Source organism: Pogona vitticeps, chromosome 6 (genome assembly GCF_051106095.1).
Source record: "Pogona vitticeps strain Pit_001003342236 chromosome 6, PviZW2.1, whole genome shotgun sequence".
NCBI lineage: Eukaryota > Metazoa > Chordata > Lepidosauria > Squamata > Agamidae > Pogona > Pogona vitticeps.
Window position 1 is genome coordinate 87,377,810 of NC_135788.1, and position 27,115 is coordinate 87,404,924.

At 40.6% G+C, this 27,115-nt stretch overlaps 1 protein-coding gene across 1 annotated transcript in view; it reads right to left on the bottom strand.

Annotated features, from left to right (window-relative positions):
- The window catches only part of ITGA2B (integrin subunit alpha 2b), a 58,859-nt gene that overhangs the window by 15,461 nt on the left and 16,283 nt on the right, over positions 1 to 27,115 (bottom strand). Inside the window, exons 9-20 of the mRNA XM_073004134.2 lie at positions 26,415 to 26,458; positions 25,459 to 25,518; positions 23,747 to 23,799; positions 19,172 to 19,383; positions 18,127 to 18,309; positions 17,785 to 17,830; positions 11,876 to 11,974; positions 10,830 to 10,885; positions 10,201 to 10,352; positions 6,550 to 6,678; positions 5,626 to 5,693; positions 633 to 780 (exon numbers count right to left, since the gene is read on the bottom strand). Of these exons, the coding sequence (XP_072860235.2) occupies positions 633 to 780; positions 5,626 to 5,693; positions 6,550 to 6,678; positions 10,201 to 10,352; positions 10,830 to 10,885; positions 11,876 to 11,974; positions 17,785 to 17,830; positions 18,127 to 18,309; positions 19,172 to 19,383; positions 23,747 to 23,799; positions 25,459 to 25,518; positions 26,415 to 26,458 (1,250 nt within the window). The remainder of the gene's footprint in view (positions 1 to 632; positions 781 to 5,625; positions 5,694 to 6,549; positions 6,679 to 10,200; positions 10,353 to 10,829; positions 10,886 to 11,875; positions 11,975 to 17,784; positions 17,831 to 18,126; positions 18,310 to 19,171; positions 19,384 to 23,746; positions 23,800 to 25,458; positions 25,519 to 26,414; positions 26,459 to 27,115) is intronic.

Here is a 27,115-nt window from a genome sequence, read left to right on the forward strand (position 1 = left end):
ACAGACCAGAGAGACAGAGAAAGACTGAGTCAGAGAATCAAAGGGTAAGTTCACGTACAGATATCTTTACTGTTGCGAGACTGAATAAATATCATGACAAAATGACCTGGAGGGCCTCTTAAGAGTTGCACTTTACTGCAGTTGGAAAGGTTGGTCCTGGAGGTCTTCTAGACTAGCATTAGTAACTGGAGCAGAACTACTTAAGGCGACTCTAGCAAGGGGGGGGGGGCATTGCTAGCCACATAAACTGTGTTATGAATGCTGTGGCTAGTGGGATAATCTTTGCTAAACTTGAGCCACTCAGGATTTAGAGTGAATGACACACAGTCCCACCTGTTTAGTGCAAACTGACCATTAAAACCCATCATATCTGGAGGCTCTGAGTTGTTGAAGGCTTATTTGGTGGTTTTAATCCACAACAACTCAGACCTCCTGGCTCTTTGGAAAGTAAGTGAAATAAGCTTTGCTAAACCTGAGCTACAAAACTTAGGGGTTGGATGGTGAAGAAGGGCAAAAATGCAAAGCATTCTTAGAAGAAAATGGAAAATCTAACCTGTTCTTAATTGACTTGCCTTAATAAGGGAAGGAGGCTACAGGTTGGCAATGCCAGGCCATAGATGCAAACTCCATACCTGCTGACCACGGCTGGCCCTTTGAAAGTAAGCTCCAGGTGGCAACTCCACCACTAGTTCAGCCTCATAGGCTCCTTCACCATCATTGACTGCCATTGCCTGGATGAGAAGTACATTGTCTGCCCCAATAACCAGGGAGCCTTCATTCCTGAGACACAACCAACGGGGGGGGGGGGGGGAGGAGGAAGGGCTATAGTTAAAAAAAATAATACCTCTTGGTCTAGATCTGGAAACAATAACAGAGACAACACTGGTCATATCACAAAAGTGGAATGCCAAAACAAACTGACAGATGAAAGCCAGAGGCCACTTTGTGTTAATTCTTCATGAAGTGGATCACAATTGCTACCAAAGAATGTAGCAATGGGCAGAGACCAGACCCTCTGGGATGGAACTGAAAAACCAAGTGTCCTTTTTCTCCGTTCCTCCTCAACTGTGATTGGAGAACCTCCTGCCATCCTTAGATAAGACAGTGGAGTAGCATCTTCTCTCTTGAACTGCAAGAAGAAAGGGGGGAAGGATCCTCCATAACCAGTAGAAAGAGCCTTCTCAGTGGTAGCTCCAGGCTGTTGAACTTCCTTGCACAGAAGGCTAGGATGACTCCTTTCCTGCTCTTTTTCAGAGAACAGGCAGAGAACAGGCATATACATCCCTCTTTTTTTTGTTAAGGTGAGTCATTGGCAATTAGCCTGTCCTGTTATGGAAGGGGCTTTTAACTAGGGTGGGTGAAGTGATTCCTTGTACTGCTGTGTTCAAAACTTGTGTGATGTGTCTAAAACTTTTTCATGTTGGTTTGCCTTTTATAGTTTATTTGTATTTGTTTATTTTTATTTTAAAACAACTAATGAACATTAAAACACGTAATAAACAAAACTATAAAGAAAGAAAAAAACCTACACACACTGTGCTCTCCACCACCCGGACCATCCGAGAGCAACCACTTACACAATTTATCCTCAGGGGACCTTATTCCCCTTCGAAAATTGTATAGACTCATGTGTTACATTTTGTCCCTTCCTCTTTATCAATACAAAATAAATAAATTTTCCCCATATATCTGCAAGCACATCTTGACTCATTATGCCCTTCTTAACTTTCATATTACAAGTTTATCATTAACTGCTGTACCCCAAACTTATCTGTACCAATCACTTAATACCTGTAGTATATTATGCACTATTTTCCAGATCCTAGCAATAATCCATCTCGCGCTGTTAAAAAAATTAGAAACTAGTTCTCTCATCATCCACTTATCTATCTCCTTTTCAAATACTGTATTTTAGGACAGTGGTTCTTAACCTTTTTGAAAGAAATGCCCCCTTGAGCCACTGAGGAAGTTATCATCGCCCCCCTCCCTGAGGTGATATCTTACCTACCTACCTACCTACCTACCTACCTACCTACCTACCTACCTACCTACCTACCTACCTACCTACCTACCTACCTACCTACCTGCCTGCCTGCCTGCCTGCCTGCCTGCCTGCCTGCCTGCCTGCCTGCCTACCTACCTACCTACCTACCTACCTACCTAACTAACTAACTAACTAACTAACTAACTAACTAACTAACTAACTAACTAACTAGTCTCCCTCCCCACCTGGGTGCGAGGCAGCGCTTCACGGGGCGAGGATGAGGACCCAAGAGACCTTTCCTTCCGCTCAATCCACACTCGGTGCTCCCCTAAAGGAGAAAGGCGAGACGTGGCAGGTAGAAAGAGCTGGATCATCTGGCGGCAGCAGCAGCACCGGATCTACTGCCAGCACTGTGACTGCAGTTGCCTTCACAGGTTTGGCTCGCTCCAGCGCCCCCCTACCGCCCCCTTCTGTTCTTTCGCCCCCACACCGCCCCTTTTTGTTCTACCGCCCCCCTGAAAAATGAAATCGCCCCCTGGGGGGCATTATTGCCCACGTTAAGAACCACTGTTTTAGGACATACAGCTAAATTGAAATTGCTTACTTCATTTACTTCTTTAAAAAACAATTGCCAAAATGTATACTGTACATATGTACTCACATTCCCACCACATTTGAAAATAGGTGGCTATTTTCTGGCACCCTCTCTAGCGCGTTTCAGAACATTTGTCATCTCTATTTCACTGGAGTTAAGTATCATCCCCATATTAACTTGTAAAAAACTTCTCTTTTATCCTTATCAATATTCTAAAATATTCATATTTTTCCAAGCACTAAAGCTTATTCCTTCTCCCAAATCACATTACCACAATGTTTTAAATAAATCCTCCTGTTCTTCTGCTTCCAATAATAAATTAATTTTTTACTTACGTACTATCTCCTTTCCTACCTCCTTATCTCCTACACTTTCCTTGTGTAGGATAACTCCTTCATATTTCATAAATTTGTTATATTTACCATTTTTATCCAATTCTTTGTGCACTATTCTAATTTAATAACATTGTACCAACGTATTTCATCTTTGTCTAGTAATTCTTTTATTAGTTTTTGTTTTCCATTTTTTTCTAGCCAATCCTTTACTCTAATAATTTGTCTCTTTATTAAAGGAACATCCATTTGGTCTTTTAGATTCTCTGGGAATTTTTCCAGCTTGTGCACCAGACACAATAGAGATCCTGGTGGGATAAACAATTTTCTATATTTATTCCAAGTCTTTAATATATTACTAAGAAAAAAAGTTCTTTTTTTCACTATATTTTTATTATCCTATAAAAAGAGTGTTCGCCAAATTCAAATATAGTTCTTGCTTCTCCATAGTCAACCAAATAAATTTACTGGGCTGAGATATAACATCTGATTGTATGTCTTAATTTACTGGCAAAGTAATATAGCCAAAAGTTAGGAAGTCCAAACCTCTACTTTTTTGACATTTATACCATTTCCTTATTAATCCTTGGTTTCTTATCTCCACTATAAATTGTTTTTGTCATATTTTGTATTTGTTTATTCTTGGGAGAATGATGGGATATGTGTGTCAAGTCAGAACCGACTTATAATGACCCTAAATAGGGCTTTCAAGATAATATATTCAGAAGTGGCTTTACCAGTTCCACTCCCTCGTCAGTTTCCACAGCTGACCAGGGATTCGAATCCTGTTCTCCAGAATCCTAGTCCATCACTCTATTCACTACACCACACTGGGAATCCTGGGATATGTTTAGGAAGTACAGTAGATGGAATTATTTAAAGCTGCATTTTATAAATGAATCTCTGGGATGCTGTTAATAACAACTTTTTATTTTATTAATTATTTATTATTCATTGTTTATGGTTATAATTATTGTCTGTTGAGTTGCCATATTGTTTTTAAATTTATTTTTTGTTATTGTGAAGTGCTGAACATTTTAATCTTGTGTAAACTGCCCAGTGTAGTGCTTCTGTTAATGGGGTAGAATATACAATCGTGTGAAAAAGAAAGCACACCCCCTTTGAATTCTATGGTTTTACATATCAGAAAATAGTAAAAATCATCTGGTTCTCAGCAGATTTGAAATACAAGCTCAAAGGAATAACAACACATTGCATATTACACCATGCCATGATTTATTAAATAAAAATAAAGCCAAAACCACAGAATTCAAAGAGGGTATCCGTTCTTTTTTCATATAACTGCATATCAAATACTGTACATGAAATAAAAATAAATAAATGAATAAATAAATAATAAAAATATATACATTTAAATATGTGTAACAGGCCAAACAAGGGCACATAGATGGGTGCCCAGTCTGCCCTGTGCCCTCTTGACCACACTCCAACCAGGTATGTGATCTAATCACAAACGGGATCCAAATTAGATCCCAATTTCATCAGACTTGGGGGAAGTGGGCAACTTCCCAAGGTGTGAAGCGGCACTTGCCCACACGTTCACCTTGTAGGGCCATAAATACTCCTGCATCCATCCACGGCCCAAGTATTTATTTTTTTTAAAAGAAAGGATGTCCTACTTGGGCTTCTGGGGCCACATGGATCCAACAGATGACATGCTTCCCACCCCTGGAGCAGAGTCTGCTTATCTGCTGCCTGATTTAGTGGAATCCAGTCCCATTGATTTCAAGGACTGAGCTATAATCTATCCCATTCACATGATTAGATTGTACACAGTGCCTTCCGGTCTTCAAAGTACTTCATGTTTACTCCCTAGTACAGAGGATGGCGAAGTTACACCCAAAGGCTTCATACAACTCCCGAAGGTAGTTTCCAAGGTCATCCTAGGCCCCATGATTTTCATAAACAGGAGCCCCTCCCAACAAAAAAGTGCAGGTTTTTTCTTAACCAGGAATCCTCCAGAATCTGTCCCCCTCTCCACTGAATGGGACTACTGTTCCCTGCAAAGCCTTAAAAAGCTTCCTACTAGAAAAACTGGAAACAGAGGCCAATGTTCTGTTTGGTCCTCACCCGTATTTGTTACTACTTTCGGACTTTGCGTGGCCTTCAAGGTAGGCTGGGTATGTGTGAAAATTTGGCCCTCAACCTCACCAAATATATCTGCCTTGATCAATTGTAGTTCATATAAACAAACCCCACCTCTTTGTTGGACTACATAACACATTATCCCCGATCACTCCATTTTGGCTGGGACGGTGGAACCTATATCAGGAAAGGCTGTTGCATTGCTCTCCTTCATACAGGAGGACCTCTGTATCGGTGGGATCCATACCTGTAGTTTCATTTATCCTCTGCCTGAAAATATTACAGTAAATAAAAATACCCAGAAATATGTGTCTCCAATGTCAGTTACCAGAACTGGCCACTAGAGGAAACCAAAGGCTATGCTAAATATGGAGTTTGCTATATGCAGGGTTTGGCAGCCACAGAGTGTCGGGGCTTGGAACTGATTCCCTGTGGATATCACAGTCTTTCTATACTGCCAACTAAGCTGATGGCAGAAGCAAGGCACTACATGGGGACTTCCTGGCTCGTAGTTCAGTCTTTTGGCTACTACTCTCCACTTGCTCTTGATTATCCCTGTGAGTCAAGACAAACAGGTGAGCTGGTGTTATAAAAGAACAGTGTCTTACGTGTGAGCAGAGATTTTGAGTTCCGGGATGCAAATGCTGTCTTCACCACAATGCAGAATAATATGAGTCTGTGGATTGGAACAAATGTACACAATTATAAACAGCAAATCCAGTCTAGTTCCTCTAAGGAACTCAAAGGACCTCAGGTGCCCCCCCCCCTGCAAACGCAGGTGGGCATAGAGGTTTGGGACACTAGATCCCAGAATCCTTCATGAACTCTCATCATGCTGACTTTGGGAATTTTTAGAACTAGAGTCCTAAAAAGTGGTTTTTTTCAAGTTCTGGCAGATGGATTAATTTTTTATTCTATCCCAAAAATGCTGCTATCTCACATGAGATGAAGCTGGAAGACAATTAAGGAAATCTGCAATGTAGATTGAAGATCCAAAGAAAATACAGTTCCCTGTTATTCAGATGGTCTCTTTCTCTAAGAATCTAGCAGCACTCAAAGCTGAAAGCATTGGAAAGAATGGAAATAGAAAAAAAAATCTAAATATTAATGGTGGTCTTCAGTTCCTGGGCTGTCAGCCCTACAAGTTTCTAGTTGTCTTACCTTTTAAAACCATCATTTTAGACCTCAGAATTGGCAAGGAGAGCGTTCTCTGATCATGTGCAGAGTGTATTTCTCTTACCCTTTAATATATCCAATTTAATTTAGTGGAATTAGAAAACTGAGTTGCAGATTCAGAGATAATGCATCCTGATCCCAATAAACAGTTGGCCCCTGACTATTATTTTATTTTGGATATTTGTACCCCAGATTTCAGCAAGTTCTTTGGGAAGTTTAGAAAAAAATTAAAATTAAAATACAAAACAAAATGCGACATTAAAATAAGAATGTTAAAAACACCATGATAGAAAAGCAGTCACAAAGCAATTAGAGGAACTACAAAGATTTGTTTGAAGAGAAAGGGGGAATCTTACCTGCTCTTGGACCATTGTTTGGCCAGATACTACAGGCTGCAACACACCATCTGTGGAGGCTGGTGGCACTAAACTGATGTTGAGACTCATTATGATTGGGCTCAGCTTGTCTTTGAAATCAGCTTCATCCTGTGTAGGGGAAGGGACAGAAAAGGGACTGAAAGACCTTAGAGGATAGCATTCACCCACTAAGCACCTTCTGTATTCATCGGATTACAACACCCAGCATTCTCAGCCATGGCAGGGTTTAAAGTCCAACACAACCGGAGGGAGTTGGGCTGAGGAAGATGGTGGCCTTAGGACTATTTGTGAACTCCCGTCAGGGCTCCTATGACATTAAATGGCACAGCATAGCAAGGAGGAATTCATTCATCTGCTTCCCAGATTTGGCCCCATTGAACTGTTACATGTCACACTGTTATTAAAGACACAAGAGTCCTGCCAGAACAGAAAAGATGACCTCCATCCAACTGGAAACAAAATGAGGAATAGAATAACGGGCGCTTTCCATTCTCCCAGAAGTAGCACTGTAAGGAAAACTCTACTTTGGAGAAGACTAGCTTAGGGACCCAGTACAACAATTCTGCATATTTACACCAGTGGAGGTTGACAACTCCGATTTTGGGAGATCATAAGACCACTGAAGGTCTTAGCCTGATCAGGGTTGGGAGCTATTCAAGGTGCTGAACCCTCTCTCCAAAACACATTCAATGCCTTGGATAACTTGTGAAGTGTTGACTAAAGCTTGGAGCAGATCCATTATGCCACAAAATCAGTCCCCAGTCCCCACTAATACATACAAACAGAGCAGAGTGGAGGCAAATACACTCCTTGATTCAGTGTTGGCTGGTAATGGGGTGTTGCCCCACTTCAGATGCAGGATACATCCAGTCAGAATACTCATACCCACCTCCTTCCTAGGGAGGCCCACCTGTGTTCAAGGCCTCACCTTTGTTCCCTTTTGTCAAGGGGCAGCCTACAGTTTGCATGTGTGTATGCTACAGTGTATGCTCTGGTCCATGGGGTCACGAAGAGTTGGACACAACTAAACAACAACAACAACATGATACAGAGGAAAAGGGGAGAGAGAAAATAAGAGAGAACCAGCACCAGGAAGTAGAAAGCTATTGCCCCAGACTCCACTCTGTGTTGTACATTTATCCCCATTCATCCCAATGGGCAACAGCTGTAATTGGGTTGAGTAGGTTTCCTAGCCATGCAAGCATCAGGCTCTTCCAAAGCAGCTGTATGCAGTGGAGCTTAAAAATATTACTTTTTTTGGACTGCAACTCCCAACAGTACAGTGTAAACACACTATAAGGGGGGGGGGCTGCACTGAATGCCTTCACCTGGTTCAAGGAGAGACAAACAGCTAGCACTGATCGGGGCTGAGGAGTTCTTGGGAAACCTAAATTGTTCATTTCAACCTTCACATTGTTATCAACCACTTTTTTTATCAGCTAAAAAACATTTTTTTACAGCTCTTGAATTCTGAACTGCACACATTTTCTTTTGTTCCGCGTATCATGGCAATGCAGCCAAATCATGCCATCACGCAGCAACACAAACCATAGTATCTGTCCTTCCTGTTACAGGCTGGGATAATGAATGCTAGGAAAGAGTGAATAACATGAGAAACACAGTCAAGGATGTCATCAGGAATGCTGATGATGACTCACATGCATTAACCAATCAGGTTTATTCAGCAGTCTTTAGGATGAAAGCCCAGGAAAGTTTCCTATTTTCAGTTCTTCAGAAAGAACTGAGCCCACAAGGAACAAAAGAGTGAATCAATTTAGCCGATGAGGGACATCTGTTTTGTTTACTTTCTATTATGATTATTCAGGGCAGCTTGCATGTGTTTTGTTTAATTAAGCTCTGCCTAGGGAAGAGGCTTTGAGATACTATTCTGTACCATCTTTGAAAATAAGGTTATAAGGCTCTATTCCCTTTCTTCTTACCATGTAACTAAGCTTCTGAGATACAATCCTGTCTGCTCAGTGCCTTTTGTACTCCACAAAGCTTCAAAACAAAAGAACTGAATACTAAACAGGGGTCGTAAATCATGAATAGGTGTGAAAAGCAACTTGAGTGTACTAACCACCACTATCCCTTTATCTTAGAGCCGTATATGAACGTTTAGCCTCCGTAGTCTCTTTATTCTACTCTTATGTCTGAGGAAGGGATGTGGTGGCGCTGTGGGCTAAACCACAGAAGCCTGTGCTGCAGGGTCAGAAGACCAAGCAGTCGTAAGATCGAATCCACGTGACGGAGTGAGCGTCCGTCACTTTTCCCAGCTCCCGCCAACCTAGCGGTTCGAAAACATGCAAATGCAAGTAGATAAATAGGGACCACTTCGGTGGGAAGGTAACAGCGTTCCGTGTCTAAGTCGCACTGGCCATGTGACCACGGAAGATTGTCTTCAGACAAAACACTGGCTCTATGGCTTGGAAACGGGGATGAGCACCGCCCCCTAGAGTCAAACACGACTGGACAAAAATTGTCAAGGGGAACCTTTACCTTTACCTTATGTCTGAGGAAGTGGACTTGACTACAAAAGCTCTCATTAAAATATAGCAGTTAGTCTTTAAGCTGCCGCAACATCTTTGTCTTTGTTATTTTTTTCTTTTTCTTGTTGAATTTTTTTGTTGATTCACTAGTTAGGAAAGGGATGAGCCAAGCTTTGGACTCTGTTCTTGTATCTTTAATAACAGTATGGCCTCCTTGGGTTCTTGTTCACTGAATCTCCAAGCAACAGACATGTCCTTCCTATTTGACTGATAGAAGGAGCTGGGGGTGGGGGTAGCATCTCTCCTATGGAGTAAGTAAATAAGTAAAGTGCTCCATCTATACATGAAGAGTTGGCTAAAGGAAAATATTCATATCATGTATGAAAAAGCCTTCATAGTCTTACAGAACAAGCTTAGCTGGATGTGTGTCTGTGTACATTCCAATAAATAAACAAATTTAGGTCTCCAGCAGGTACTCCCCAAACTTTGAGGACACCTGTACATGTGTGTTGCATTTCAACTTATCAAGTAGCTATGGAAGTCACACAGGAGTCCTTCCAAAAGAAAAGGTGGCAACCATACTCTGCAAAGATGGGGATAAAGAGATCATCAGTAGCATAAGGATGTACTCTTTAATCCCTAAAATGGCTGAGAGACCCATTAAAAAGTGTTAGGTACAAAGTCACCCTGTGGTCAAGTCCTAGATATGTCAGTTTAGGCTGGTATTGATCCCATAAGGCAGAAGAGGAATTGCTCAATATTATTTCTCTCCACATCTGCGACTGGTGATGAGAAAAGTTGGAAGTTTCCAGTCTATCCTGATATAAAGAAGTATAGAATATAGCTATTAATTATAAGTTAACTTGTGATATTAAGATTGAAAATTAGTTAAATAAGGGTATATTTAGTAATATTTGGGGAGTTTTTATTCAATATGTATTAATAGAAGGGAAGGGGTGCCTACCTTCACAAGATTCATTACAGGATTAGAAGAGGAATGGGGCTTTGCAAATGGGAAAAAAATGACTTTATATAAGTATTGAATCTGTCCTATCTATTGCCAAGGTCCCACACACACAACTGCAAAACGCACAGACCCCATTCTAGTCATCTGTTGCAGGCTATTAGGAGATTATCATACTCGCAAGTAGGCAGTGACATTCCAGCTGGTTTGCGGATTTTCTCCTGTCAGTTTCAGCCGGAACGTCTGGCTCAGCTGCATGGTGTGCAGCAAGAAAACCCGTCGCCCAAATTTCTGCTTCATGCGGTCCAGCTGTAGTTCTGCATCCAGTTCTAGCAAAGCAGAAAAAGTGGGCAAAAAGCAACAGAAAGAAGTCGGAAGGAACATCATCCAGGCTCATGGCTCATCATTAGCTGGAATAAATACCAAACCACCCCCATCCGGTCCATCTGTTGCTCAACCTTAGGAAACTTCTGGAGGAAAAAAAAATACAACCAACCACCATATTTTGCTGCTAGTGACTAATAACTACTTGCTAACCAGATCCTATCAGCAACTCCCATTACTCTAGCCACCACAGTCAAGGGAGAGGAATTCTGGGAACTACAGTCCAACAACATCTGGATGGCTGGATGTTCCCCATCCCTGTCACAGAAGTAGGCACTCACAGCAACTGAAGGACCATACCTCTTGGTGCATCCTTGGTTGTCAGTTCCCCCTCCCTGTCTGTGGGGCTCCAGGTCCTAACCCGAACAGCAGCACTAACTGCACTGCCTCCCTCTTCTCCAGCTGCTGAGGTTAACACTCACCAACTTTCTCTGGTATGCTCTTCCCTGACATGCCTACACGCATGTGGATCACAAAGCTGCATTGAGAAGTAAGAAACAATGAGGACATGCAAGGAGAAATCACTGCTAAGGACTATCAATGATCCTTAATGATCAGTGCTAAAACCATCACCATACTGGACCTTTTGAACTTCTATGACATTTCACATGCTCCCCATGTATAAATATCTGTCTACTAAGGCTGTACTCGATGCAGTTGAAGAAGTATCCTTGATTATTTATTCAATTATTTATTTGTTTACCGTAATGTTTATACATTGACTTAAAGATCTTGGAAACCTTAAAATAATTTTTAAAAAAGCATAAAATAGTTTAAACCATTTAAAACAATTATTTACATTTTGGGCACTCTGAAAAATGTATAACCCATTTTGCTTCAATTTATTTATCACTAACTGCCAAATAAAACTTGTTGGCCAAAATCCTCTTGCATAGTTAGGATGTTGCAATGTTAGCAATGCAACTTCAGTCAGATACAAGGTCACCTTAGATGTAATATCTGTTGCATGCTGTGTTGCATGTCTCATCAGTCTATGACAAATAACCTTTATGCTGACTTTGAAATGGGAGGCCATTCGCCTCCAAAAGCTTTATACCATAGAAAAGGATTTGGTCATTAAGTCTTTATAGTGCCAGAAAACTTTGTTGTTTTTGCTACAACCAACTAACATAGCTGCCCTACTGGAAAATTTTGTAGATCCTCTTTTCAGGGTGATCATTTATGCCATCCACTCTGTGTATGTGTGTGAATGCACTTTTTGGTTTCTAATTAGAAAGGGTGATGGATAAGATTTTTAATAGACAAACACATAATTCATTTTCCCAGAGAGAGCCAAATATCACCCCGACTCATCATTAACCAGGAGGAAAAGTCTAGAAATGAATCATACAGGCATACATTGATTTCATTGATATACCTAATTGATTTTGACAGATAATGTGTATTTCCTAGGCACAATGGTGATCTGACTTTTATGTAAAAGGAATGTGATTTCCACTGTGCTCACCAGCTAACTTGCATTCCCGATGTCTCACATGTTTTGATCTCTGGATTCAAAGCATCTGGCAAAAGCAGCTGGGCTTTCACTACCATCACTGGCCGAGCTCTGAGAAGGACACAACATGCACATATAACAGAACACAGTGACTAAGAAGCAAATCTGGCAGATAGACACAAACAGCAACATTGGTAGATGGCTAAGGGGAGCATCTGCTGATTCTCTATTCAAGATCACATCATATTTGCAGAGATCCACAGCTTTCAGTGGACCAATCCATCCATCCCCAGCTTGGCACCTCCAGATGTGCTGGTGTTGCAATCCCTATTATCGCCAGCCAGGGTTGATGACTGGGAATAAAAGGGCATGCTATGGGCCAATGGATCTGGAACAGACTAGGCTGGGAGAGGCTGGAATAATACACTTCAGGTATATCCCAGTTCTAGAGACAAAGACCCCTCCACCACAGAAGAGGCTTGCTTTCCAATAATACAAAGATGGACAAAAGTGAAAGAATCTCACTCTCTTCCTCCTGTTGTATGTATGGGGTGGGCTAGAAACACAAATATTTAATTAACCGACTAATTCAACTCTGCAGCTTTTGTACCACCCAATTAGTGCAAGGCACAACTCTGGGCAGTTAACAGATAAATTAAACAAATAAATACAAGACAATGAAAACAAACAGTAAACAATAAGATGAAATAATATTGCTTCAATTCTGATTGAGAATGGGAAGAAATACAAGTGAAGTCATTCTGTTTTTCTAAAAATATGGAAGGATTGACTCCTTTTCAAAAATTTATTCTTACGAAGGCAAGGATTTGATGATTGCACAGGGGCTTTGGCAAGAAGATGAAGGCAACCAAGGTGCAAGCAAGTAGGCTTGCAAGGACTGAAAATATGAAGAGAGGATTACTGACTGGAAGAAACTACTGGATGTTATCGGATGTTTGATGACTCCCCCCCCATCCACCCACCTGCCCACCCACCCTTTCTTCTTCTTCTTCAACACGGTTTCCTTTTGCCGTTGTTGTTTTTTCTTTCTCTTCCTTTAAATACATTTTAACATGGTCTTTTTAATTATTTTTAGTGGGTCTTTTTTGTTTTTTTGCTTTTGTTTTTCGTTTTTGCGTGTGCATTTTTTCTTTTCTTTTCTTCTTTCTTTTTGTTGTTGTTTGTTAGTTATGGGGTTGGAGAAGTGAGAGGAAAAATTGAGGGATAAGCAAAAAGCAAAGCAAAAAAGCAAAGCATGCTGCTTATATACTGCCCCATAGCGCTTCAAGCACTCTCTGGGCGGTTTACAAGTTAATTATGCAGGCTACACATTGCCCCCCCAGCAAGCTGGGTACTCATTTTACCGACCTCGGAAGGATAGAAGGCTGAGTCAACCTTGAGACGTTACCTGGGATTGAACCCCAGGTCGTGAGCACAGTTTTGGCTGCAGTACAGCGGTTTAACCACTGCGCCACGAGGCTCTATAAGGACATAAATAGAAACAAATAGGTTAAATGAAAGAGGGGAAGGCATTAAAGAATACACACAGAGACACATACACACATATACATATGCATATATATATAATTTATAAAATATAAAAATTCTTTATAAAATATAAAAAATTAGAAGAATTTAAAGATTTAGAAAGTAAATACGTTATAGATAGGGATGATAAAAAATTATTAGAGATTCAAGCCAAAAAGAAGGAGTTGGAAAGCATAGAGTTAGAAAAGGTCCAGAGGGACTTGATATATGTGAAGAGAACTTTTTTAAATATAGTAATAAAAATGCAAAGCTTTTAGCTAGAATAGGTGAAGGTTCCCTTTGACAATTTGTCCAGTCGTGTCCGACTCTAGGCGGCAGTGTTCATCTCCGATTCCTACCTATAGAGCTAGCATTTGTCCACAGACAATCCTCCGTGTTCACGTGGCCAGCATGACTAGACACGGAACACCGTTTACCTTCCCACCGAGGTGGTACCTATTAATCTACTTGCATTTTTGCATTTTGCATGCTTTTGAACCACTAGGTTGTCGGGAGCTGGGACAAGCGACAGGGGCTCACTCCATCACGTGGATTCGATCTTACAACTGCAGGTCTTCTGACCTTGCAGCACAGAGGCTTCAGCGGTTTAACCTGCAGCGCCACTATGTCCCCTTTAGCTAGAATAGCCCAAACTAAAAGATAAAAAAATACAATTGGAGTGATTAAAAATGAATCAGAAAAGAATTGTAGTCTAATGAAGGAAAAATTAAAGATAATACAAGAATTATATCAACATTTATATAAAGGTGATAATACATCGAATGAAGATATAGAAATTTATATTAAAGAAAATGTTAAGATTAAACTGTTAGAGGATGATAAAAGAAAATCAGAAAAAGAGATAAAGGATGAATAAATTATAGAGATTATTAATAAACTAAAAAATGGTAAGACTCTAGTCTTTTTATGGAATGGGATCAGAATATTATAAAGCTTTTAAATCAATATTGATCCTAAGTTAAAAATACTTTATAATGAGATATTGGAAGGCGAGAAAATACCAGACTCTTGGAAACATTCATTAATAACTTGTATTCCAAAACCCAATAAAGATTTAACAGAACCAAGTTAGTAAAAATGGGTTTTTAAAGGGAAGACAAATGGAAGATTTAACCAGGAGGGTTTTGAATATTATATATAATATAGAAAAGAAAAAGACAAATCAAAGGCAGGTGTTCTATCATTAAATATTTTAAGATATTTGATTGTGTAGAATGGCCCACATTAAAGATTCTTTTAAAGGGCTGAGGTTTTGGAAAGAAATTTAGGGGGTAATAGACCAATTATACATGGAGACTACTTCTGCAGTAATAGTTAATGACGGGATGACAGAACAGATAGCTCTAGGCCGAGGCACTAGACAAAGTTGCCCTCTTTCTCCAGTTCTGTTTTGTTTGACTATTTAAATGTTAGTGAATGTAATAAGGAATGATGATTTAATTCAAGGTATGGGAGAAAATAACAAAATAAAGATTAATTTATTTGCTGATGATTCCCTATTGACAGTGAAAAATCCGTTAGAAAGTATAGATAGAATTATAACTCATTTGGAAAAATTTGGAAAAATAACTGGATTATGAGTAAATTGGCAAAAATCTGAAATAATGATGTTTAATATAAATCAGTTAAATATTTAGGTATTGACTTAGTAAAAGATACTTTTAAAAAGGAACATAATTATAATAAATTAAAAGAGGAAATCAAAAAGAAATTACAGGAATACAATAATTTAAAACTTTCCTGGTTTGGAAGGACTGCACTGATAAAAATGAAAATTTTACCAAAAGTAATTTTTTAAATTTAGAATGTTACCAATACAGTTAACAGAGAATGATTTTAAATTTTGGCAAGGAATGATTAACAAATATTGTAATGAAGGGAAGAGAGCCAGAATAAATAAAAAGTATTGGTATAAAGCAACAAAAAAGGTGGTATAGGTTTACCAAATATAAACAATTATTATTTGGCTAATCAGTTCAGGTTTATTGGTGAAATTATATACAACCCAGAAAGATTAATTTGGTGGAAAATAGAATTATAAATAGATATTTTCAAAAATACGTATTTGGTATGGTTAAGAAATATAAAACAAATGAAATTAATAACCCATTTTTAAAGACAATGTTAAACATATGGTATAAATATAGAAAGAATTTGCCCATTTAACTCTCCACTAGAATTAGTGACTGAATTAGACAATTTCCCTGTCAATATGAAAGTGTATGTGGAATTATTTAAAGGAAAAAAGTGATTAGATTGAAAGACCAGTTGTATAAAATGAGATTGAAAGATCAAATGAAACAAATTCTTCAGAATAAGAATATTTCATGGTGGAACTATGTGCAATTAGAAAGATGGACTAATGAATGGGTAAAGAAATATAACAAAGACAGAGAATACACGAAGTATTAACAATTTCGATTATCATATGAAGATATTCAGATGACTGATTCAGTATTATATATTGTTTTATGTGTTTGAAAGCCGCCTGGAGTGGTCGCAAAACCAGATAGGCGGGATATAAAACAAACAAACAAACAAACAAACAAACAAAGGATACAGTGAGTAAAATTTATGGATTCCTGCTTGACTTAGAAGAGGAAGAAAGTGAGAAAGAAGGATCGAAGTTAGTGTGGGAACAAGACTTTGGAAAAAGAATAAATGAGGAAGAATGGAGGAAGATCTGGAAAATGAGGGTTTTAAGATTTATGTCAGTGAGAATAAGAGAATTTTTTAAAAATTGGGCTTAAGATGGTATTTAACACCAACAAAATAAAATAAACGCTAGTTATCTGAATGTCTGTTGAAAATGTGAGAAGGAAATTGGTACATACTTTCATATGTGGTGGGAATGTGAAAAAGTACAAAGAGTTTAGAAACTAATCTTTAAAGAACTAAATGACATATGTGAAAAAGATATAGAATTTAATCCTCAGATCGCTTTGTTATCACTATTTGAGAATGTAGAATATGATAAGATGACTAAAGAATTGATTAACAATTTATTAACAGCAGCTAGACTAATAATAGCTAGGCAATGGAAATCAAAATTTGAATTTTGAATGGACAAATGGTACAATGAAATATGGAATATAGCTATAAATGGTAAGCTAACTTGTAATTTAAAGGTTAAGAAAGGAGAGTTGAAAAAGAATAATTTTTATGCTATATGGGGTAGATTTTTGGAATATGTGTTAACAAAAGGAAAAGGGAAAGCTCCAAATCAAGAATCAATGCAGTTCTGGAGAAGAGGACGATACGAGCAATATAAGGAGTTTTCAGTCCCATAAAAGAAGAAGAAGAAGAAGAAGAAGAAGAAGAAGAAGAAGAAGAAGAAGAAGAAGAAGAAGAAGAAGAAGAAGAAGAAGAAGAAGAAGAAGAAGAAGAATAGATGGAGGAAAAAGATTATTGCAAGAGGTCCCGTCTGTGGTGGTGGGGAACGCAGCCAATTTGTATTTTGGTTTGTGTATTTTATGTTTATGTTTATATTATATTTAAAATAAAAATATTTTTAAATGAAATAATAAAAACAAAAACAACTCCATCAACCAAACAAAGCACACCAAGAGCTTTGCAAAAACTCCAACATATGCTCCATTGACTATTTTTTGCACGGAAATGTTTGCAGCTTGCAGCTTGTAGCCCTTCCATGTTTCCCTTCCTTTCTGTTTTTTACTTATCAGAGACAATAAATTAAAAACATGGGAAAAGATGGAATATAGCTGCACAAGGATTTCACTATGAACAGTAAGAGCCCTCAGTCTGGCAAAATTCTCAGCACATAAGGGTCAAACTTAGGGATATGGTATGTCATATTTACAGGCAAGGATGAGGCACAACAATCTTCCCCTTTTTGCTGACAAGCACTGCCACAGGTTTTCCTCGGCTGTTGCCAGCTCCTATAGCACAAAAACAACCCATTCTTTTGCAAATTAGAGCTCATTTTGCACAATACATGCAATTTTGTGCAAAATGGATTATTTTTATCTTGTAGTGTTTTTATCTTATTGCTCTTGTACTGCTTGCAGAGAATTTTGAGAGTTGGAGAATTTTCCTCAGTGGTTTCCAGAAACAATTATTGAGAATGAAGGTTTTTGCAAAACATTTCTTCAAATTCCCACCTCAGCTAGATTATATGTTTATGACATGTTTCTTTGCAGAGGTGCTCCCCCAAAGGAACTTAATTTGCAAGTCTGATTACTGAAGCTGAGGAAATCCCACTGCGGGGGAGAAAATATTAATTGCAGAGAACACACATTGCTCTTAACATCCAATGTAACCTTGAGTACGAAGCCCTTTCTAACTATTTTTCCTTCACAACCAAATTTGGCCCCAAAGGTCCATCTCCAGCTAGTAGAACAGCATTTACTCACAAGTAAACAGCCACTTTGCTGGCTCTATAAGCCCCAACCAGCACATCTGGAAAGAAAAAGAGGAAGGCAAATCAATGAAAAAGTTAACAAAGTCAAGGACATGTCATCCCATCTGTCATTGCAGAACTCCAGATCAACCCATTCTGTTGGCAACCCAGCTACACTCTGCAAAACCTAAGCGTAAGAAAAGGATTTCACCCATGTCTGAGAGTAACTAAAAGAAGCCTTGCAAAATCTGAGTGGCCCTAAAAAGTCAAACTCTTTGAAGTCTTCAGCTTCTCTGAAAGACAATTAAAACACACACACACACCCTAAATGCCCCACAGCTTCATTTTGTATTACCAGGGTAGCCATTAGCATCCACATCAGAAGCTCCACGTATGGCGAAACCAAAGCCAGCTGGTCCAGGGAAAGGATTCTCCAGGATCTGGTCTGGGGATGTGCTCAAGCCTTCGCTATTCCCACAGTAGATGTAAACACGCCCACCCCCATCTTGGCCACCAAAGGGGGCTCCTACAGCAATATCTGTGGAAGCGAAATAAAGACTGTAAGTAACCCATTCAGTTACAAATGGTGATCACTTGGGATAAGAAAAGGGAGGTTGGGGCAACTCTTCCATGTGCAAAGAAGCCCACACAGGAAGGTGTGGCACTTAACATAGTTCTCTTACTCCAGGGCTTAGGATGGTGAATTCTTAGAACTACAACCTCCCAAATCCCACATCCAGCATGGCCAATGTGGGAGTTGTCATTCAAAAAATAACATTTCTAAGTTCTGGGTTTCCTGGATTAAATCAAGGATTCTATGAGTGCTCCTGTTTTCACCTTTGTGTAGGCTGATGATTCTGATGGGGTGGAGGAAAGGATGAGCTGCTGAGCAGGATTTTGTAGGCCATAAGAGAAAAGGGAGTCCAGTTATCAAAGAAAATGCTAGGTGAAAAACATCTTTTCTTTTTCCCACAGCCATGAAAAAGTTCAGCTTGGCATCACTTATCAGTGCTGTTTGTTCAAACAAGATATGTAGGGCCCAACCTTGAAAAGAAAGACATCACAAAGCCTCAACACATACAGAGGCCACTTTTTCCTCAGCCTTGAAGAGCAGGACCCCAATGGTGGAGGAAACAGACTCTTCCTCCTCAAAGACTCAAAGGTACTCTTTTGTTTCAGTACCCCAAGGAAGAGTTAATACCACACAAACATCTAGCCCTGCTCCTGTAAACAGTGTCTATAACTTACATCATAACACATTTTGGTGGAAATGAAGGTCTGTGTGGCACTTTTTCAGCAGTCAGTGGAAGAGGAGTGGGCAGGGGAGAACAAAAAAAGTGAGATTTTCCAGGGATCAAATAGATCTCTTCCTCTCCCCCCCCCCCCACATAGTTTCTTACCAATGTATCCATCCTGGTCCATGTCTCCCAGAGGAGCAATGGCCATGCCAAAGCGCCCATAAACATCCAGGCCCGTCAGTTTCTGCCAGGGGGTGCTGAAGGCCTTTGGGGTCTTCCGCTGCAAGTATAAATAAACTCGTCCCAGTTCATAGAGTTTACGATCCGAGCGGCGCTCCATGAAGAGAGGGGCTCCCACAAGAATGTCATCTTTTCTAGTCGAGAAAGAGCGGGGGGGGGGGGAGTTCTGTTAGAGACGGGACGTGCCCCAGTTTCCATTTTACCCAAAATGCACATTTTGTGTTTTATGCACAGGATAACAGAAGCCTGTGTAACGTAATTGTTTTCACAGGGAGTTGTGGGAAGGTCTGTGAATATATATGTTTTACCTTACCTTGCTGCTTTTGGACTTCCCATTCGGGGCAGCTCTATCGTTTGGCAGAGCAAGACGTTGGCCACTGTTGGCAGAGCCTGGAGTGAACAAAGCTCTGTACATCCCCAAAACTAGCTGGCTGCCTTTCCATGTAGTGGAAGATACAGTCCTATTACAAAGTATGATTGAACCAACAGGCTAACCCTAGCTGGCTCTGTTTAGACGCAGTGGGGAGGACTATCATTAAGGGTGGCAACATGCCCTTTTCTTATGGAAGGCATTTTAAAGGGTTGACATTGCAGGGTGATCTTCCCTCCAAAGGTGCTCCCCACACAAACAGTTGTTTGATAAAGAGCCAGAAAGAAAAAATACCTTGAAGGCACCTATCCACAATTAGTGTTCAGACAGAAGACTCAGTAGACACACAAGTCACCTGGTCCTTGTCTTTGCTACTGAGATGCATTATAATTCTATTTCAAAATCAGTTCTAATTTTGCATCTGTACGTAGGAATCACCATGTCCGATTTTAGGTAAATCAGTGTCCATATCTGTATCCTCCTTTTGGTTGTGCATGCCCTTTGTTTTGCTAACGTATAAACCACCACCCTGGTGTCCTTCAGTTCAGGTAGCAAAATGCCCTTGATGAGCCCTGTTCCCAGGAACATCCGGCTGGATGCTTCAACTGATCCAGCAGGGTCTTCTTGTACTTTTACACTGAAATCTATGATTTTTCAGAATTTCTCTGGGTGTATCATCACCACTTTAGTTCTTACTGGCAAGGCTGCCAGTAACAGATATAGAGATACCATGTCATAGAAAGAAATAAAGCAGGTTGGCTTCTAGAACACTCTTTCACCTTTTCCTTTTTGTTTCATTGTACAAGTAAACAAAAGAAGCTCTACTGTATTGTATCAGACCATAGTCTCTATCTGGCCCATACTGTCAATGCTAATAGACAGCAGTTCACTAGGGTGTCAGGCAGGATTCCTTCCAAGCCTGATCCAGAGAGACCCTTCGTATTCCCCGATGGTCTCCCATCCAAGCACTAAAGAGACTCGACCCTACTTAGCTTCCAAACTCAGCTTGGATATGTACAGGATACTGTGGTAAGACTGCAGCAAGCTCTTGGCAACATTGTAACTACAGTAACTTTCCAACATATGATGGAGTTATGCATTTTATGTGCACATTCTATCATGTTCAGTCAATGCTAATCCGTGTGATGTGGTTGTCTTAAATTAAGCCACTGAAAACTGCAGACATCCATTGAAACTTTTGCAGTAGATGCTGTTTCATTATCCCTGCTTTTACTCTCTCTTTTGAAATACTGTATATGAAATATGAAAAAAAATTTAGTGTCAGAACCAACTTACAATGCTTGTAATAGGGCTTTTAAAGATAAGTGAGATAGTTAAAGAGTGGCTTTACCAGTTTGATACCCCCAGTGAATTTCCATGGCTGAACAAGGATTCAAACTCAAGGCCTCATAAATGCTAATCTATCAATCTACTACATCATACTGGAACTATCTTTACTGTATCTCTATATGAACCTTGTGACACAGTTGATAAATTGTAGTAGTGCAGTCAAGATGCTGCTCACGAGTTTGATCTCAATGGTCTCAGGTAGCCAGCTCGCGGTTGACTCAGCCTTCTATCCTTCTGAGGATTTAGTACCCAGCTCGCTGGAGGGCAGGGCAATGTTTAGCCTGCATGATTAAGTTGCAAACCACCTTTAAGCACTATGGAGATGAATATACATAGCGCACTTTACTTTTGATTTCCAGTAGAACCACCGTGTCTGTGGAATTAGTACTCATTGCTTCACTTACTTCCTGCCTGAAAATATTAAGTAACACCCCCCTAAAATACATGTTTCCAAGATTTATTACCAGAAGTTGCCACTAGAGGGAAACAGAGACTACACTATACAGTGGTGCCTCGCTTGACGACGATAATCGGTTCCAGCAAAATTGCTGTAGAACGAAATTGTTGTCAAGTGAAAGTAAAAAACCCATTAAAATGCATTGAAAACCGGTTCAATGCGTTCCAATGGGCGAAATACCTCATTGTGCAGCAAAGATCCTCCATAGGGTGGCCATTTTCCAGTGCCTGTTAAGCGTGGAATCCGTCCTAAACACAGCGGGGAACCATTTTGCACAGCGAGGAGCCATTTTGAGAGCCGCTGATCAGCTGTTTAAAAATCATTGTTTAGCGAAGAACCGGTTTCCGAAGCAGGGAACTGATCGTCATAAAGTGAATTTTCCCCATTTAAACATTGTTTTGCTATCGCAATAGTGATCACAAAGACCTCATTGTAAAGCGGATTTGTTGTAGAGCGGGGTAATCATCAAGCGGGGCACCACTGTATATAGAGTTTCTGTATCTGTGCTTTCTCAGCATTCATAGCGGGGACTTGGAATTGATCCCCTGTGGATATTGGGGGTCCTACTGTGTACCTATAATGAAAACACCGTAAGCTATAATGTTAATTTTAACAGCAACAACAAACTGATGAAATGACAGCAATTGCAAAGCAAATTTAGAGCATAATTTTGAATATTTAGGATTAATCTGTTAAAACATTGTAACATCATTGTCCACAATTAGCACTATACTGTTACAGCTCTGTGTATCTCATTTAATAAAAACAGTTCTCAAAACTAAACAGAGCCATAGGAACATATGCAACGGCCTCATCCTAAGTCAGACACCACTGGCCGATCTAATTGGTCATGTCAGCTGGGGCAGTGGCTCTCCATTATTTTAGGCAGGAGTGTTTCCTGGCCCGACCTAGAGTTGACAGAGACTGAACGTGAGGCCTTCCACCCACAGAAAGCATGTACGTTCCCACTGAGTTACAAAACAGGGTTGTCCAATGATACCCACTGCACAAGTCACAATGAGAGTGTGCTGATTTGTAACAGGCTTACTTCTTCATTTTGTCGCTACCCATGACAAAGCCTTGCCATGTACAAAAGAGTGGCACACAGGAATCTATGATCTCCCCTTCCTTTTCAATGAAAAGGTCAGACTCTCAACCATCTGAGGAAAGGTGGGAGAACCACAGGGAGAATACCAGCATGATGGCATCATGCAGACAGCCCACGCAAAAGGTACTATGGGACTGAAAACTCCTTATATTGCCATTAAAAAAATCCCCAACAATCTTGTGTAGCGATTCTGTTGTGCTCTTCCTAAAAGACCTGTTGTGGGAAGGACAAAGCAGCTGTTAGGAGAGGGAGGGAGAAGCAAGGCCAGTGTTGCCTGGAAGCACCAGAAGTTGGTGAAGGAATCAGGGCAAGGTTTTACACTAAGATATTAAAGTGGAATCTCCTGAGGTAATGTTGGAGTCTATTTTGCTTGCAAACCCCCCAGCTGACAACAGAGGGCAGTGGACGCAAAAAACGGGGACCTTCCGCAGAAGAAAGGAAAGGTAGGTAGATAGCTATCAAAGAGGCGTTATTCACCATATGTTGGGTGGGGGAATCTGAAATATTGTGGCATCTTTATTTCGAGGAGAGCTTTCCTGGATTACAGTCCGCTTCCTCAGAACCAAGTGGAAATGAATTGTAATCCACAAAAACTCACATTCCAGTTAAATCTGTTAAAAAGTGTCCCAGGGCTGTTGTTTATTGTTATCTGTCAGCTCATAGTTTAGGGCAGAGCATATAAAGCTTTCAGGTTAACTTCCATGGCAGGAATGTCAGTGAAATTTGATTTTCCAGTCTGGCCTTGGAGCCACCAGGAACTCTTTGCTAAAGCATCTGAATCCTTCCCAGTTCACTGGTCCATAAAATAATGCCAGGCACAAAGGCTTGGGTACCCAGCTTGGTATAATGAATAGAACAATGGACTAGTACCCTAGGGTTTGATTCTTCAGCTCTGCCTTTAAGAGACCCTATTAGGAGCACTCCTAAGTCTGTTCTGATTTGATGTTTTCTGAAGTGGTAGCCATGTTAGTCTGTGCAAGCATACGAGTCAGACAAGAAACAAAACAAAAGCAAACATTAAAAAAAATTAAGACAAAATCCACAATGTTTCTATCTCTCTCTCTCTCTTTAATAAAGGCTTAAAGTTCAGAGTTGTGTCTAGGGACCTCGGGAAAGCAGGACCATTGCGACAGTCCACGGAACTGCCTATCAATGCACACAACTGCATCAAATTAATTACCAGTAATGTAATGTCCTCCTTATTGGCCTTACCCATCTCCATCAATGTCAGCAACAGCAACTGTATGTCCAAAATATGATGCAATCTGCGAGAGGAAAGGGGATTAAGAGCAAAGGTACATATCAGTGCACATTATTTTTTTTTCCATTTTATTGATACCACTTCTTTTCCAAACACATTCCACAAAGTTAACAAAAAACAAACAAAAGAAAAGAAAAAAAAGAACAGAAAACAACCAGCTACAGAACAGCATTGTTTACAAAGCCAGCTGGTGCATCGGTTAGTGTGTTGGGCTGAGGCTTGGGAGATTCAGGGTCCAGCCCTCACCAACCCATAAAACATGAGTGATCTTGGCCCATCCCTTCTCTCCTACTTCAGAGGGTTGTTGTCATGATAAAGGAGAGGAAAGGTGAGCCATATGAGTTCTCTGAGCTCACTGTAAGAAAGGTGGGATATAAAGGTCAGGCATGAACAAAGATAGGCTGGCTCGATAGCTCAGTGGTTTAGGTCAGTGGTTCTTAACCTTTGTTACTCGGATGTTTTTGAACTGCAACTCCCAGAAACCCCAGCCAGCACAGTTGGTGGTGAAGGCTTCTGGGAGTTGCAGTCCAAAACTCCTGAGTAACCCAAGGTTAAGAACCAGTGGTTTAGGTATCTGGCTGTGGAGCCAGAGGTGGGAGTTCAATTTTCTCCACTGTGCCTTCTGGGAGAAAAAAACAGCCTGTGTGGTAATGGGCAAGCTGCACAGTCCCAGGGCACACACAGAAGAAGGGAATAGTAGGCTAGTAAAATAACAGCAGCTAGCATTTTGTAACTGGGAGATCCATTGAGCTATGTAGCTCAATCAGAACTTTCTTAAAGCCAGGTCTTTGGATCTAGCCATTTGTGTAGAAAGAGCACCAACAACTCTGCCACTTTCTCACAGAAAGCCTGCCCATTGTATGTCTTGCTCTGGGGAGAAACAGAGAGAAGGCAGTGGCAATGGTGTGATGGGAGGGTAACATGATGGGGGGAAGTCATGATGGCATTTCTCCAGCATTGGGCAGTTCAGGAACTCAGGCCTTAGCGTTGCCTCTGTTAGGCCTAGTTGGAGGGTGGGAGTGGGAGCAAATCCTCCTATATATCATCCACTCCCCTGAGCCACTCAACTAACCTGCCGTGCCTGATTTTATAACCCAGGAAGTTCCAAGGACAAACCATACAACTAGTAATCAAGTTCATGCTTCTCAGGGATTTGCCTGTATCTTTGAGTTGCAGACACTTCCTGCGATCAAGTCCAGTTGTAAGAAGCCAAAGAAAGGTGGATGGACCCAACTATAGTGGGGCATAATTCCTGATGTCATTTAAAAATACTACAGTGAAAGGGACACCAGACATCCAGTGTGGTGTAATGGGTAGAGTGACAGACAAAGACTCAGGAAACCTTGGTTCAAATCCCTTCTTGGTCATGGAAACTCACTGGGAATGTGGCACTGGTAAAATCACTCCTTAAATATCTCAATTACCTCAAAAGCCCTAGGGTCACTATAAATAGGTTCTGACTTGACAGTACATAACACACACACACACACACACACACACAGAGAGAGAGAGAGAGAGAGAGAGAGAGTATGAGGTGTGTGCATTCATTGCCTAGATAACCCACCTCTCCCTATCTTTTGTATTAGATCTGACTGGCTCAGTTAGCAACGGAGAGAGTGAGAGGCAAGAATGGAAAGAATCAGAGGGCTCAAGACTTTGTTACCTGCTCACTAGGGATGGTCCACAGAACTCTGAAGACATGTTTGAACGTCATAATTTCTACCTATGATGGAAAATAAGATCAAAGTCAGGGGATTATGCACTTGTCCCCCTATACCAGTGGAATCCCACTTTTTATCTTCCTCAAGAAGCCACAACTCTACTCGCAACCAAGGTTCCCTCGAAGATGGGCGTGCCCGTGGCCCTCTTCCTCCCTCTGCGCAAAGCTTACATTAGATTCCAGTCACGACAGAAGCCTGCAGGGCAGGCCGGAGTTGCATGCATGTGCGCAGGAGTGAAGTCACATGCGAGAGAGGCAGAGTCCCACAAAATGGAGCTGAAAGTTAGAGGATACGTTGCCCTCAACCATCTAACCTACTTTTGGCCTAAAGAGGCTGCACAGATTCCCCCCTGTTGCCATAGAACTCCCAAACTATCATGCACAGGGCAGTTTAATAACACAGATGGCACCCAAATCAATGGGGCACCAAGAGAGTGGCAAACCCATCACTGTTTCCTATATACCAAGACATGCTCTAGTGCAATACAGTGGGTGTAATAATATCGCAGAGTGGCTCTGTACATGTGCAGAATCCAAGGATATTTTAAAGTATGGCTTAATGACCTTCTCTGCAGTTGCTGTGCGCCATTCCTCAGTCCTAGAACATAACAGAACAACAATATATAAAAGAGTTCCTTTGAGCACGCAGAGATGTGGCCACAATTTGCGTTGTTATTCTGACCTGTAACCAATGCAAAAGCTCCGTTCCAGAGCACATACTCTATATGAATTTCTCTGAGCATGTGCAAAGTATCTGAGACTAAATGGACACAATCATGCAGTCCTGAGCCACTGCACCTATTATTTTTGACTTGCAGTACTGCAACTACCTTTTTCTGCAAAAGAGAAACCAGCCACTAGCCCCTCCACTCCTTCTTCCACAGATCTCTTGTACTCACCACTCCTTGTGTTTTCCTCTTGTTAGGAACACCCATCACATATTCTGCAAACGGGAGATCTAATTAGGCTGGAACAGTATAGCTGCAAGCCAGCATTGTTGTATGACATGCTGATAATGATCAAAATTTAGGAGCCCCCTTGCATGACACTATAGGAAAGTAAGCTTCCTAGGGTTTTGCAAGAGTGATAACTTAAGCAAATGCCTTATATCACATTAATATTATACAGTCATATTCTCACTCTCATTTTACAGGGCGGCAATGATTGGTCTATGAATCACAAAAATTAGCCCATTAGCTAAGTCACAATTCAAACTCCTAGAAAAAAATGTTCAATAAGATGTAAGCTGCCCAGAGACCTTCGGGTAGTGTGGGCGGCATATAAGTTAAATAAATAAATAAATAAATAAAGATTAGGTTTAGCAAAGTTGATCTTAAAGGTAAAGGTAAAGGTTCCCCTTGACAATTTTTTCCAGTCGTGTTCGACTCTAGGGGGCGGTGCTCATCTCTGTTTCCAAGCCATAGAGCCAGCGTTTTGTCCGAAGACAATCTTCCGTGGTCACATGGCCAGTGCGACTTAGACACGGAACGCTGTTACCTTCCCACCAAGGTGGTCCCTATTTATCTACTTGCATTTGCATGCTTTCGAACCGCTAGGTTGGCGGGAGCTGGGACAAGCGACGGGAGCTCACTCCGTCACG